This window comes from Carcharhinus amblyrhynchos, chromosome 4 (genome assembly GCF_965287045.1).
Source record: "Carcharhinus amblyrhynchos chromosome 4, sCarAmb.v2.hapA, whole genome shotgun sequence".
Taxonomy (NCBI): Eukaryota; Metazoa; Chordata; class Chondrichthyes; order Carcharhiniformes; family Carcharhinidae; genus Carcharhinus; species Carcharhinus amblyrhynchos.
Window position 1 is genome coordinate 101,807,996 of NC_137327.1, and position 15,392 is coordinate 101,823,387.

Below are 15,392 nucleotides of genomic sequence, written 5' to 3' on the forward strand. Positions count from 1 at the left end.
ACATGGTTCTTATCCACATTAATGGTCGTAATCTTGAAGATACATTTTGCAGTGTGAATTACCAGATAAACATATCATACTCTTGCTCTGGCGCTGAGAGACTTCTCCTCAGCGAGGGTTCCAGAAAGGTTCAGATTAGGGGGCGATGATAAATGTTTAGACTCTTTGGAAGCCGCTTTGATGCTGGATTTAAAATGTTTAACCACTTTTCAGCCGTCCAGTGTAAACAGCCCAGGAATCCAGCTGAGTTTCTGAAATGACATCAAGGGAGCATCTCGCAAGCAGAGGCGCATTCTTGCTTAATGATCAAGTGTTAGGAGTTATATCTGACAGACTGACTGATCCCCTGAGATTCTTGGGGATCACTGCGCTCACATCCTGGCAGGGCAAGAAGCAAAACTTATTGCAACGTTCACACGTGCTAATATTGCACGGGGAATGAGGACAAAGTGAATTCATCAGTTTAGCCTTTGTGTGTCAGCCTTAGTTCACCGGTAGCATGATTGTCTCTGCGGCAGAGGATTCAGACTCTAGGCAAGAACTAAGTTGTATTGGTGCAGTATTATTCGATGGATCTGTCATGACCATCTAAATAAAAGAACCCATGGCGCTATTTGAAGAATAGTGATGGGATTTGTGGGACCTTGCTGTGTACAAAGTGACGGTTACACTCCCTATCTTGTAGTCTTGAATACAAAATAATCTAATTGACTATTAAGTGCTTTAGGGTGTTCTGAGGTTGTGAAAGTCATTATAAAATTGCAGGTTCTTTCATGTTAGATTGTACAATGTGCACCGGCCACAATCCTGGCCTCTTTCCTTTTTTGCAGAGGTGGTGGAACAAAAGAGCAAATTAAAATTTTAGTTACGGTATTCAGTTGCTGATTCCCTTCTTCCTCCCACCCCCCAATTCTTTAGTTACGAATGCCATTTGATGCTGGGGTTCATGGGTCCTAACAGATTAATATTTTTATTCAAAACCCGACCAACATCAGGATATGAAAACATTCCCTTTCTCTCTCTGCTAGCTTACAACGTGCTAAGTGAAAGAGGTTAGTCAGACTGAACATAATTCTCAGCAGTTTTGGTGGTCTCAGAGAATTAAAAAATATCATCTTGGTGCGTTTACAGTTCAAAGTCTATGATGAGATTTAGCAACCTATCTACTTGTTGCTGGGTTGCAAGTTCTTGTTTATATTTATCATGGATAGAGTATGAATAAATAGCCGTTTGTGACACATTGCAGTTGTCAGAACAGCACAGCCTGATAATTCAATGTACCTTACTACGATAATAGAGGAGCTCAGGGGGAAAAGCTAAAATCCCCGCTCTATTTTTTTCCTACTTATATTGTTCTGCATTAATTATTAGCAAAGTTATGATTAGAAAAGAAATTCTGATCTCAACTCTTGCTCTAAACCCCTTACAACACAATAGGAGAGAACTTTGACCGAGAGGCTAGCATCAGGTTTTACTGATGTATGCCATTTTAATGCTTTGGTGAAAAGCCATCCTTGATGGCTGTTGTGGTAAAAATTGTGGACAACAAATTCTCCTCAAAGTCATTCCTATATGCCTTGGCACCTTTGTCAACCGCGTTACGACAAAATTGTGATGTATTTGATGCTCTTCCAATACCGATCTCAATAAATGCCTTTCAAAGGGGAGACAGTTTATCTCCGCCAATGGTCTGCCGGAATTGTGATTTGCGGGGAACAATATGTGGGCCTTAAATAAAAGGGTCACCAACAATCTGTCCTGGTTCTTCCATGCCGACGCTGTAGTTAAGACAGCCTTAAGTAGAAGCAATCTACATGTGCCTCACTATGCATCAGTTCTGTAGATGCTTGCAGTAAAAAGAGATTATTTAAACTCCCACCTCCATGCACCCCCCCCGTACACACACACACACACACACACACTCCCTTTAAACAGCAAATAGGCCTCTAATACCCTCATTAATTGTATTTAACAGCTCTGCCCTAAAGCCTGGGGTCTTGACACAGATGGTGCTTAAACTTTCTTCTTCACTTTTCCTTTATGACCACCTCTTCTATATATAAAAAACTCCCTCTTCCCACTGGGCTCCTGTTTATTCAACTGTGCTAAATTTCACACTGAATCCCCCCCAGGGGAACAAAAAGGCAGCGAGGGAATTATTCATGAACTCCTCTCTGAAAGAAGTGATAAAATTCTGGTTCTGTAACTCACAAGAGCTCAGAGCCAGTCAAAGATTAGACTGCAGAGAGAAAGGGCTCTGGAAGTTTTGCAATAAGCGCGTTCTGTTCGCTGGAAAGTTTGAGGATTTCAATCCAGATTTGTTAAGCGTTATGGAAGTGGCTTCGCTGTCAGTTCAGAACATCTGCTACAACTCGGTTCAAGGCAACAGGCGCCCGCAAACCCGACAGACTTGCGAAAAGACAGAGAGGTAAGATGCACTTTCGCTCTGCAGAAAGGCCGTTGGGACAGGTTTCAAAGTCACTTTTCATTTTCACACATTAAAATAGTCAATGAAAAAAATAACTAAAATACAATTCTACTGTGTTAGAATGGAACTTGACCATCAAGTCGCTGGCAATTAGAAGTAGCTTTCTAAATTTTATTCTATGTTTCTGATTTGATCATTCAGTAATGAACAGTCTGTTTTGAGTTTTTTTTTATAATGTCTTGCTGCTCTTAAATCCAACCATGTTCTTTGATCCGCCCTTTCTGTGCCAGTAACATTATTGGAAGCTTCTTGATTTTTGTCTAATTTTGTCCCTTCCTAATCTGAAGTCAATCATTTCTTGCTGACTCCCGGCTCATGTTGACTGGCAGCATCCTGGTACCTAGTTCCAACTCATCGTACGTGTGAACTTAAATAGTAATTGGTAACACGCTATTTGACGATGTTGGGAATCACAGCTCTGCCTGATCCAGCTTTCACTCTCCATCCAGCAGGAGACACTGGACAGTAACGTTCAGCAACTCCTAGCTGATGTTTACTCGTGGGGAAAATTGTATTGGTCAACATTGTCCCTGCTGAAGAGTGTTTGTAAATGGGGGACCTACCTGGCTGTAGACCAGGTACTGTATTTATCAAATGAGTCTGCAGGGGAGTTGGCCCCGGTTACATCTACTGAGCAGGGATTTGATTTTTTTTCAAAGGATTGATTGTAGTATCTTGGAATCAAGGAATGTACCATGAGCAAAGTGACAGTTGAAAATTCAATGAGGAAATGTCTTAATTTGGAGCGATAGTGTAAAATGGGAGATGGTGGGCCCAATTTTGCCATCGTGTTGCGCCTGTTTTTGGGTGTGAAAACTTGGTAAAGCCTGGCATGAGGCAAGTAGCATGGTCAGCGCCCACCTCCGCACTGTTTCCCCCTTTATCAAGGCCCAAAAATGGCCATGATCGGAACTGCACCTGCAATGGGCGCCACGGCCATTTAAATGTATTTGCATGTATTTAAATTGACTTAATGGGCTGCACGCCCAACTTTACTGGCACTTCCCCCTTTACCACTGCATTTGCCCATCCAGAATCGGTGTGAAACAGACACGGTACACATATGTCCGATTCGGGTGCTCAGTTAGTGAGGAGATAAGTACCTAGAGTCCGTTAGTCCTCCACCTGAGATCAGTGAATGAGAAGGGGGGATCTGCTGCCGCCCTGCCTCAAATCAGTGGGGAGGGAAGGGGGGAGAGGCTGCGATTGGTCTGGGTGGCAGGAGTGGGATGGGTGGATAAGGGGGTCAGTAATGTTGTGGGGGTGGGGCAATGTCTATGGGGTTCGGGGAGAGGCATTATCCCAGGAGGGGTGTGGCAGGGAGCAGCATTCTATCTTTTTTTTCTGCGCATGCACAGTTGGAGGTGCTGATTGGGTGCGTTAAGTCCCACCCACAGGCTTGTGCAGCATCATTCGGAATTGCTGATATCTTTTCAGGCAGAGTGCATGTGGGGGCACCTGAGAACTGGTCTAAAAATCGGATCTGAAAAGCTCTTAGTTTCAAGTCCACCCAGTACTTAGAATTACAATGGTAAAATTGTAAATGGTAAAATTGCGAGTCAACAGCCTTCTCTACAGTTTTTCCAATCTGATTTCCTTGTATGTCAATTGACTCACTGTCACCTGTTTTACATGATCACACATGTTAAGCTCTACCAAGTGAACATTACCATTACTAAGACCCGGCTACAATTTATTAATGATCTAACGATTGTCTGATATGGTAATAGTGACTTGGCAAGAGGATGGGAGAAGAGATTCCTTTTAAGCAAAGCTGGATTCTTCATTCAATATTTCCTCAAATTGTACACATACTCCTGTGTTGTGTCACAGTATGTTTCCTTGGGAAATGCCACTTGCTACATTAAGAACATTTCTGTGTTGTGAAGGTGAGATTCACTCATTCTGCTGTTTTGGTCCTGGAGACAGGGAGCTTTTTCTGCTCTTCCATTTCCTTCATACAACGATCATTTCTCAATCCATTTTACAGTCACTCACCCCTCTGGAGACCCTGGATATTGACAGCCAGAGACATGGACAAGCAGAGATGGAAAAGGCAAAACTCAGTAAGTCATGATTTAGCTCTCTGCTAGAAATAATTATTAATTATGATAGCAAACAAGAATACAGAGGACAGCAAATGCTGCAGTGTATTAGGTCTTAACAGCTGTAATAGCTACACAATAGTATCTGACAGCAGTGCCAACTGTAGTACTTGTACGTTGTTTGATATGCCCCCTTTGAAAAATGTCCACAACTGGTCCTTGAAAAGTTTTTAAAAGTTCATTTATTAGTGTCAGTAAGTGAGCTTACATTAACACTGCAATGAAGTTACTGTGAAAATTCCCTAATCGTCACAGTCCGGTGCTGGTTCGGGTACACTGAGGGAGAATTTAGCATGGCCAATGCACCTAACCAGCACGTCTTTTGGGCTGTGAGAGGAAACTGGTACACGCAGAGGGAACCCCTGCAGACACGGGGAGAATGTCCAGACTCTGCACAGACAGTGACCCAAGCCAGGAATCAAACTCAGATCCCTGGTGCTGTGAGGAAGCAGTGCTAATCAATTTGCCACCATATCGCTGCAGTCTTGTCGGATCGCAGTTCCCTAACTTGCAGAATGCTTATTGCCAATTTACCAATGAGTTCCTGTTGCTTGTGTGTACAGATAGTATTTGCATTTACAAATGGAATCAGCTGTGACAAAGATTTCAGCAGTTTTGAGTGCGTACATGCTATCAGGTACAAAACCCCTGTCCCCTGCACCACCCACCAGAATGGCAAGCTGTTCCTCCCACATAAAGCACAATGGACATGGAGTTTTATCTTTCACTCAAGTCAATGCAACGTATTTAAGTTCTGGTGCCCAGTGTGCATAGCCATAGATTAACACATCCAGTCTTTCCACTACTGTATGGCCAATTTTTCCATGAACATATTACAACCTGTACACTGTGCCCAGTGTCTGTATCACCCACAGGATAATTCAAATCATACACTTACCCCATATCCTATGTGAACTGACTGCAGTCATTCCATTACCTTGTGGATAACACACCCAGACTTAATGCTATCCTGTGCAAAACGATCCAGTCAGTGAAATATAACGTACATAAAACCAGCCTGTACATTATTATATGTTTAAGCTTTCTCTGGAAGAAGTAGGCAAAGGGTAAAGGGAAAGTTTTCACTTTTGATTTTGATTTGATTTATTATTGTCATGAATTGTGATACAGTGAAAGTATTGTTTCTTGCGAGCTAGACAGAAAAAGCATGTCGTTCATAGAGTAAATGGGGGGAAGGAAAGGAGACGGTGCAGAGTATAATGTTGCAGTTACAGATAGAGGGAAGAGAAAGATCAGCTTAATACATAATATGTCCATTCAAAAGTCTGATGGCAGCAGGGAAGAAGCTGCTCTTGAGTCAGTTGGTACTTGTTTTCAGACTTTTGTATCTTTTTCCCAATGGAAGAAGGTAGTGTTCCCTTAAGGGAAGGCGATGGCAGTAATGGTATTATTGCTAGATTATTAATCCAGAAACTCAGCTAATGTTCTGGGGATCCAGGTTCAAATCCCACCATAGCAGATGGTGGAATTTGAATTCAATAAAAAAAATCTGGAATTAGGAATATACCGATGACATGAAACCATTGTTGATTGTTGAGAAAACCCATCTGGTTCATTAATGTCCCTTAGGGGAGGCCATCTGCTGTCCGTACCTGATCTGGCCTACTTGTGACTCTGGAGCCACAGCAATGTTCTTGACCGTCAAATGCCAGTCAACCAGCAACACCCATGTCTCATAATTAAATTAAAAAAAGAGTATGCCCGGGGTGTGTGGGGTACTGGATTATGCTGGCTACTTTTCCAAGGCAGCAGGAAGTGTAGGTGGAGTGAATGGATGGGAGGTTGGTTTGCGTGTTGCACTGGGCTATGTTCATAACACTTTGTAGTTTCTTGCAGTCTTGATCGGAGCAGGAGCCATACCAAGCTGTGATACATCTGGAAAGGATGCTTTCTATGGTGTATCTGTAAAAATTGATAAGAGTTGTAATGAACATGCTGAATTTCCTGGCCTCATGAGAAAGTAGAGGCACTGGTGGGCTTTCTTAACTGTACGTCAGCGTGGAGGGACCAGGACAGATTGTTGGTGATTTGGAAACCGAGAAACTTGAAGGTCTTGACCATTTCCACTTCATCACTGTTGATGTAGACAAGAAATAATACTTTTCACAATATCCTAAAAATTAATAGGCAGGTTTTATTTCTTAAGAACAGAAGCAGGAACAGAAAAAAAGTTGTGAAGTAAGATTTTGCTTTTTGGTGGACTTGATATCTTTCAGATTTTCCATTTTCAGCACCCTCACATGGAAACAGCCAATCAAGAGAGTGTACGACAGACCATACCTTCTCTGTTCACCCACCCAGTCAGGTATGGACATCCTGAAAGTTGCAAGTTTAGCATCTGCATTAAATAGTTCCTTGGCCAATCAATCCCATAAGTTGTCTAAGTATCTTACATTTAGTAGCATGTTTCTACTGCCTTACATATAACTGTACAGTAGTGTAAAACATGGATGTAAGAATGATAAGATCATATGATTCAAACTGGACAGTGTGTCTTTCAGATGTGGCCTCAAAGCCTTTCCATTGCTTTCCTAAAGCAGACAAGAAATAAAACTGTACAATAATCATTAAGCTGTTTTATTTCACAAATGGGCATAGAGAGTAGCAGGCAAAACAAATTTTGCTATTTCATTCTAGCTCATTTTTCTACTTGTAAATGTGGGAAAAACTAATAAATAGAACATTTTCCCGAGCTAGTTCCTTGCTCTTCTTTCAGACCACTTTTCGATTGACTGCCTGAGGTTTTAGCACCCAGTTCTGTTTCACAATACACTGAAACCCCAATTTTATGCTCCCTGATTTAGCGTGAATTTGGATATATTGCGATGAATCATTGGATCCACTTTTTTTGCTCTTTCCGGGGAACTGAAAAGTTTTTGGTGAGTTAATTTCGTGTTTTCTTAGATCAAAATGAAACAAACTGCTAGAAAAAGAAAATCTTTTTCTGTGAAAGATAAGCTTCATGAAATTGACATGATCAAGACTAAAAGTCAAACTCAAGTTGCACAAGGCCTTGGTTACCAGAATCAACACTTTGTGGCTGGAAATTTCAAGAAGAAAAGTTACACGCATCGCTTTGCAACGTTGAAGAAGAAGGAGGATTAAAAGCCAAATGCCTGAAGACAGCCAAAGATGTCAGCCTCGATGACTCCCTGTATAAGTGGTTTGTTCAAGCTCGCTCAGAAGGCCTTCCAATTTCCGGTCCTATTCTCAAAGCTCAAGCCAAGAAGTTTGACAAGCAATCAACAGAGAAACCTCACAGTTCAAAGCTAGCAATGGATGACTACACTGGTTCAAACGCCGTCATGAGATTTCTGAAGTGTTAGTGTCAGGAGAAATTTGCTCAGCTGACAGTGTTACCGCCAGCGAATAGCTGGCTAAACTAAAAACTCTCATAGAAAAAGGTGTCTACGTGAAAGAACAAGTGTACAACTGTGATGAAACAGGCCTCTGCTACATGATAATCCCAGTCCGTACACTGGCTAGCAAAGATGACGCCTACCGACGTGAAGGGTTCAAACAACCCAAAGATCATGTGGTGTTGTTTTGTGTAAACAAGACTGGAACACATAAGTTAAAACCGCTCATGATTGGCAAATCTTGCTTGCCCTGCTGGATCTTGGATGTAGCGTTCTTGGGGAGGTAAGAAACTCAGATCTTTCCGTCATGGCTTACTAGGTTGGCAGCTGGCTGATGAGCGGGACAGTTATCAAGCACAAGAAGAGCTTTGGATTCTAGCTTTTGCTTGTGCAAGTGAGCACGGATGTCAGGAACAGAAGTTTTGTGAAACTAATTCTCAAAGATGACACTTGTCGTCCAAGTATTGCTGCTATGCACGTACTCGAATGGTAATGATTTCATGTTGACACGATGGAGACAGCAGGGCGAGCGAGATTTGCCAATCATGAGCGGTTTTAACTTATGTATTCCAGTCTTGTTTACACAAAACAATGTCACGCGATCTTTACGTTGTCTGAACCCCTCACATCGGTGGGTGTCATCTTTGCTAGCCAGTGTATGGACTGGGATCATCATGTAGCAGAGGCCTGTTTCATCACAGTTGTACACTTGTTCTTCCACGTAGACACCTTTTTCTATGAGAGCCGAAGGGATGGCCAACCCTCCAGGATTGGCCTGGAGACTACAGGAATTCAATTTCCAGGAGACAGCTGTGAGCAATCCTGGAGATAGATCGTGGGGACATTAAAAAACATTTGAATAAGTTATAAAAATATTGAAAATGGGAATAAAGTGATGTTTGGCTGACAGTTAAACACCATCCAATTGAATAAAGGGTCATTTTGCTTTCCAAGTAAGGCAATACATCACAAGTCTGGATAAGTTGGCTGAATGGTTGGAGCATGTGGGCAAGTCATGTGATGAATGCTCAGAATAATATTTAATCACAGTTGGCTATCCTACCTAGTGCTAAAAGCCTAACTGCCCAATAGCCTCTCCATCTGGGTGGGTGTAGCTGAGAAATGAAGACAACAAATGGTGGTTGTTTTTCTGAGTTTTCTGACAGAAAGATTGCCCCTTCCTGTCCCCAGTCCCACACTCCCACCATACCACTACCATCGAGGTGAGCTTGGAACCATCGAATGGATTGGATTTGACAGCCCCCTGGAGATGGGCTGGCAGGTAGGAGGATTGGTAAAGTGATAAGGGCATAGCTAGGGGAGCCTAACATGTTGATTCTTCCAGGGGAATTTTATTAACAGCAGGAATTTCAGCAGTGCCAATCCACCAAGCAGCCAATTGCATCATCAAGCAGCCAACAGAGGGTCACTTATCTCTCCCGCTGGCATTGCAAGGTGCTGCCGCATGGAGAGGACCTTTCAATGGGTTCCTGGAGGTAAGGTACTATGATACTCCCTGTTTATGGCTGCTTCAAGGCACACTGAATGCTACCCTTGGAGAAATGGCCATGACCCTCCAAACGCTGGGTGTTGTCTGGAAGAGCTTGGCACTTACCACCTCAATCAGTGCAGTCTACCCACTGATTGGGCTGGCATCTCTGGGAGACAGGCCATCATCCTGAGTTCGATAGTCGTCCTGGCAACTGCCTCTCAACTGGATGACACTGGTAAAATTCTGCCCAGGGTCTTGATACCCACAGGCACAGGGTCAGATCTTGCTTTTGGTTCCACTGGAAGGACTACCTACCTGGTGTGAAATTCCAGCTATTGTTTCTAAATCAGAAGATCCCAGGTTTACTAAGTGTGGATCCCAGGAGGGGTGTTACAGTATGCTGGAAAAGCAGGCTAGGATCCTGTTTGCAACAGCTATTAAAAGCCCAATGGTCATAAAACTGGCTCAGGACTTTCAAGTTAAATGGTGGAGGACTTGCTTCCAACCTGTAAGATGGGGCAGGTCCACTGACTCCATGTAAAATCCAGCCCATAATAACATTTCACTGCAGCACTAAGGTAAACGTAAAGTCACCATAGCCCCAGGTGACCATAGGCTGCTCTCACCTTTGAGGGGGAGAGCTGACTGGTGGTGATTCAATTTAAGGGTCATCACACCTCAGGTGAGGGGAAGACAGATCTTACCACATGCAGTGAATGTAAAAACTAGCCCTTCTGATTTTCCTCTCTCCCTTCTCCACTTTCCTCCACCACCCTGCCCCAGATGAGGGACATTTCAAATTCTTTAGGTGGAGCTGAGAGAGTGCAAGAAGCAGGTCTTAAAGCTGTGTCTGTCCACACGCGCTTTGGCACATCTTGCTCACCTCATAAATGAGGCTTCCTTTTCAGCCAGTGGTTTCTGTTTTGAGTTGTAGCTGCTCTGACGTGATGTCATCTGGACCATGTGAGACAGCTCGTAATGGTTGCTGGTGGTGGTGGAGGTAGCGTTAAAGTTTATTTATTAGTCACAAGTAGGTTCACATTAACACAGCAATGAAATTACTGTGAAAACGATGGGTGTGGTGTTGATGAAAACAATAGAAGTCATCCTGGCTGGAGAAATTGGGATGCAGTGGTGGCATGTGAAGGGCAATGTGGGGAGAGGGAATACTTGGAAGGTTTGGAATGGGGCACAGGATGGAATAGGAATCAGGGGTTTGATGGGTGATGGATGGGAATATAAGAGGTGGAAAGGAATGAGATGGGTATGGAATGAGAAGGGTAGAACGGCTTGTCATTTTTTCAGGTGTTGGACTCAGTCATGTTCTCCAATATAAAATGTTATTTTGTTACATGTTTAGAAACAAGGGCAAAATATCCTTTCCTTTTAATTCCCAATATTAAGATATTGCACAGTAATTCATACAACATAGAAATAAGCCCATCAGCTCTTTGAAAAAAAACTGTTCAGTTATTAACTATTCAATCAATGAAATGATGTGTTTTGGAGCAGAAATATATTTGAACTTTCTTAAATTTTCCTACAGACTGCTGTGGCCCAGGAACAAATGCTTTGACTACCTGTATAGTGAAGGGCAGGAGCTTTTGGCAGCATTCCCTGTGCAAGCTTCGATCAGCTTCTACATGGAGTCAGATAGCGAGGAAGAAAATGAGGAATTGGGTGAAGGAGATGAATTAGAAGAAGAGTCACCTATGGAGGAGACTATGTCAGAGAAAATAACAGCGCAGAAAAGTAAGCAGTTGTAACAGAGGATGGACTAAGACAAACATTCTGTTAAATCTCAATGGCACTCAGCTGTTCAATTTAATTTATGAGCATCACAAGATACCAAAGTAGATATTTTTTACAATGTATGTACATACTGTGAGAGATTTTATTATTGAAATGATTTCTTTACATTAAAAATACCCTTGTGTCTAAAAAGGCCATATTGAAGATGAAATATAGAAAAGTGATCTCCAGCTTGGGCCAGGGAGCTGGAGACAAAACTGGGTCAGGGTCACAGTCAGGGGAGGGCAGTCCTGGATCGCAAAAGTGAATTGATTCTAGTTAGTGACTTCTTCTGAGAGCCGAGTAACCTGGGGATGTGTGCTTACAGAATAAACAGTCTTAGTTTTAGGCACCAAAGGCGTATGTGACATCCCTCAATGGGTGGGACTTTGAGCCCACATAGAGGCTGGGAATGGAGGTGGGTGCAATGTGGAGTAGGAGGCTGGATGAGGGGCTTGGTGGGGGAACAGGGTTGGTGCTGCAAGGGGAGGGTAGTTTTCACTGCAGTATTCAATTGATCTGTGTTCCATTAAGCAAGTCTGCTAACTAATCTATGCTCACTCTGCTTGATTGGTTAAGCCTAGGTGTTTAATTTAAATAAAAAGAGGTAAGAAAACAGGCACCATAAAGCTCACTTAGAAGTGTTAATTCAGACATTTTGTCATTGCAGGGATATTTTAAAACTCTTGGTGATACAACTGTTGCATATTGAGAACCTAATGCCATCTCTGCGTTGTGCTCAATATATAAAATCTACAACAATGTGGGAGACAGTTGAGAAAAGTTTAACTTTACCAGGTCTAGCACTGTTACTTCTGTTGGCAAGAGATCCACTCATGTTGTAAGGTCAAGGAACTTTGGGAGTCTGGATGTAGCAAAGATGCAAAAGACGGTAATATTTGTACATTTTTACTTGGAGTAGAAGGCCAGTGGATATTTGAGCCCCACAGAAGTCACAGCTACATTTGATGAAGCATTAAGTTCCCTCAATAAAACAAACCTCCAAATGCAATGAAATCACTGGAAATTTTTCCCAAGAGGCATTGTGAGTTATGAAATCATCAAGCTGAGCATGCCTGGATAATTAGAACTGTGTTTTTGAAAAGTAACCCATACCGTATAAGGACTAAACTACATTAAACAGATAAAACATCCTCTCATGGCATAGAACTTGATCTTTGGGTTACCAATCATAATGGATGGTGGAAATTTCCCAGATAATCTGGAGTCAGTTTGATGTCCAACCAATTAAATAGCAAAGACTAATTTCCATATTATGGTGCCACAGTTATTAACACTGCTGCCTCACAATGCGAGGGGCCCAGGTTCAATGCTGGCCACAGTTCAAAGATGTGCAAGTTAGGCTAATTGGCCATGATAAATTGCTCATTAGTGTCCCAAGAAGTATAGGCTAGGGGGATTAGCAGGGTAAATAATTGGGATTATGGGAATAGAGCCTGGGTGGGATGTCCTGTTGGAGAGTCAGTGCAGACCTGATGGGCTGATTGGCCTCCTGCACTGGAGGAATTCTATGATTCTATAATGGTAAAAGGTATATTTTGTCAATGAGAACATGGACATCCAATGGCTCTGCTGCTGGGGCCGAGACATGCAGATAGATTAAAACTGTTGGAGGTGGTGTGGTAGTGCCAGGAGGTGGACATAGCTAGGTTAACATGCTGTGATAAATTCACTGGGTGGGATTTTCCACACCAGCTGTGGCCTATTTCACAGCGGTGGAGGTGGTCCACCATTGGGCAGTGGCAGGATTTTCTAATTCCACTGCTGTCAATGGGGTTTCTTGTTTTATAAAATCCCCCCATCGCTGGAAACCAATGGCAGAAGTTGGCCATTCTGTAGGATAGAAGATCATGCCAGCAAAAATAGCCAGAAAGTTCTGGCCATCATCTGTGTTTCATCCAACAGGTCACCCACGTTACAATTGTTTAGAAAATTTATAACACAGCATTGTGTACAGCATACTATACTACAAGTTTTCAACAAATTTTGACCTTCTGCTTTGTCATTTTATTCCGCCGTTTTCAAGATATTTGATTTAGGAATTTAATTATGCATTGTTTTCTTTTATGCCCAAATGGGACCTTACAGGTTTGCATCTAGAAAGATGCCATTTCCCCCATTGTCCCTGTGCCAGTTCTTTGCTAAAATAATCCAAAAGTAATCCTAATCACCCTGCTCCATCCCAATAGCTCTGTATTTTTCTCTGCCTCAAACATTTATTCAATTTCTCCATAAAAAGATGCATTGGTCTCTGCATCACTCACTTAATGTGCTAAAACATCCATACTTCAACAACTCATGAATAAAGAAATTTCATCTAACCTCCTTATTCTCTTACTAACAATTTTAAATTGATGATCAGTTGCTACTGGCTCCTCAACCAGAGAAAATAATCTTTCCCTACTCAATCTATCAAAACCCTTCACGATTGTAAAAAACTCTATTAAGTCCTTTTTCCGCTCTTGTAGGAAATATGCCTAGTCTTTTTCATATCAGTTATTTACCACACTTTCCCAGAAATAAATTAAACAATGATTTTAATGTGTTAAGGAACATTAAAAACCATATCCCAAGTTTATTTGATTCTCTGAAATCTTACATGTTGCAATGTGTGGAATGTTAACTCTTAAACATCCTTCCAATGATGTTTTGCATGTTACATTATATAGAGCACTTTATAAATCTTTTGTACTCTGAAAGACATCCAGAGTAGCCTTTCTTGTATATTTTGCATTTTCGTGTTATTGCTACTGTGGAGGCTAATTCTGGTGTTAGGATAACTTTTACTGTCCCACTGCTGTTATTCCAACAAATCCTACAACTATGTGAAATATCCCTTATTGAATGCGGCATAGATGCTGATAAATTGCACAAACACTTCCATAGTTACCATGGTAATAATGCAGGAGAATCCATTCACACGGGGGTGAGTGGACTGATATGAAAAGTAAACGTTCAATCTATAATGCTTTGGAAAAAAGATTTATTTATATAATGACTTTCTTTTAAAAGCTGTACATTGATTAGATTAATTTTCTTTAAAAAAGTAACAATAAAAAAGACAGTTTCCTTACCTAGAGAGCTCTATTGTCCCCACAATTTCCCCACTTACACACAAAGGCCCCAAATGGCTGCAGAGCCAGACAAAGGCCGTTAGACTAAATGCAAATAAGGCATGTTAATTTTGATAAATGTTAACTTTTGACCAACACAAGCACCAGCAGATGATAAATTGCATTTTTTACCAGAACTCCAGTTCAGACGAGGGACAGGACAGAGATGGGTCAGGGATGGAAACATGGCTTGAAATTTGTTGGTTTCTTGATGGTAATGAGAATTTATTCAACATCTTATTAGCTTTGATAACCAATGTTCTCATGACATAAAACAAAGAACTAGTTTTAAAAAAAGGTTTTAAAAACATGAATCTGCCGTCCAGCTTACACTTTACAAAATTTCCAAAGAGCTCATTCAAAGAACAGACTGTTGATGGGAAATTGTATGAATGTTAAACCTAAGGTGAGGTTGATAAGATGGCTCCCTTGCAATTGAAAAGCAAACCAGATCAAAAAGAAATCATAGCTAAGAACAGCCTGGCTCGGAAATGGATAGATAGCATGGTTGACTTGTGCCTCGAGCAGTAATTGATGATATGAATTCTTGCATTGATTGGCAAGTGCCCAAATTATTACTGAACTCAATAATTGCAGAATATAACCAAAGGTAATTCAGCTCAAGGGATCGAACATGAAGGTTGGAAGAGGGGGGATTCATTCATGTGCAAGAAAATACAGATGCAGAAACTGCCCAGTTCAAGAATCGATGTCTATTCTGTTAATTGTGTGTGCATACGTTCCCAAAATATGCACCGCCAGCTGGTGATGCTCCAAACTGGAAGCGCTCAAGCAAAAAATGTACTGCCGTGTTGTCAACCATTAGTAGATAAGTTATTACATGTGAGGGATCTGATTGATTATTAGAGTAGACATTAGCAGAGAGTAGAAGTGAAATCATTCCAGGAGCTTTCAAGCCAATTAAAATGTTAATTTCAAAATCTTATTGCCTTTGTGCTACTTCCTAATTGTTCTACGGAAGGTTTGGTGCATTCATTTTTT

General features: G+C 41.7%; 1 protein-coding gene across 1 annotated transcript; it reads left to right on the forward strand.

The window, feature by feature from the left end:
• The first annotated feature begins 2,235 nt into the window (after nt 1-2,235).
• On the forward strand, nt 2,236-11,231 carry LOC145342685 (protein ripply2-like). Its single transcript, XM_080188242.1, has 4 exons — nt 2,236-2,428; nt 4,479-4,554; nt 6,846-6,919; nt 11,012-11,231. The coding sequence occupies exons 1-4, from the start codon at nt 2,331-2,333 to the stop codon at nt 11,229-11,231; spliced, it is 468 nt and encodes a 155-aa protein (XP_080044368.1). The 5' UTR covers nt 2,236-2,330.
• The last annotated feature ends 4,161 nt before the right edge of the window (nt 11,232-15,392 follow it).

Excerpts from the sequence above, each read along its gene's own strand:
- LOC145342685 (XM_080188242.1), top strand. The coding sequence starts at position 2,331 with ATGGAAGTGGCTTCGCTGTCAGTTCAGAACATCTGCTACAACTCGGTT. Across the intron at positions 2,429-4,478 it reads ACTTGCGAAAAGACAGAGAG|TCACTCACCCCTCTGGAGAC; the intron begins GTAAGATGCACT and ends TCCATTTTACAG. Across the intron at positions 4,555-6,845 it reads GATGGAAAAGGCAAAACTCA|CACCCTCACATGGAAACAGC; the intron begins GTAAGTCATGAT and ends TTCCATTTTCAG.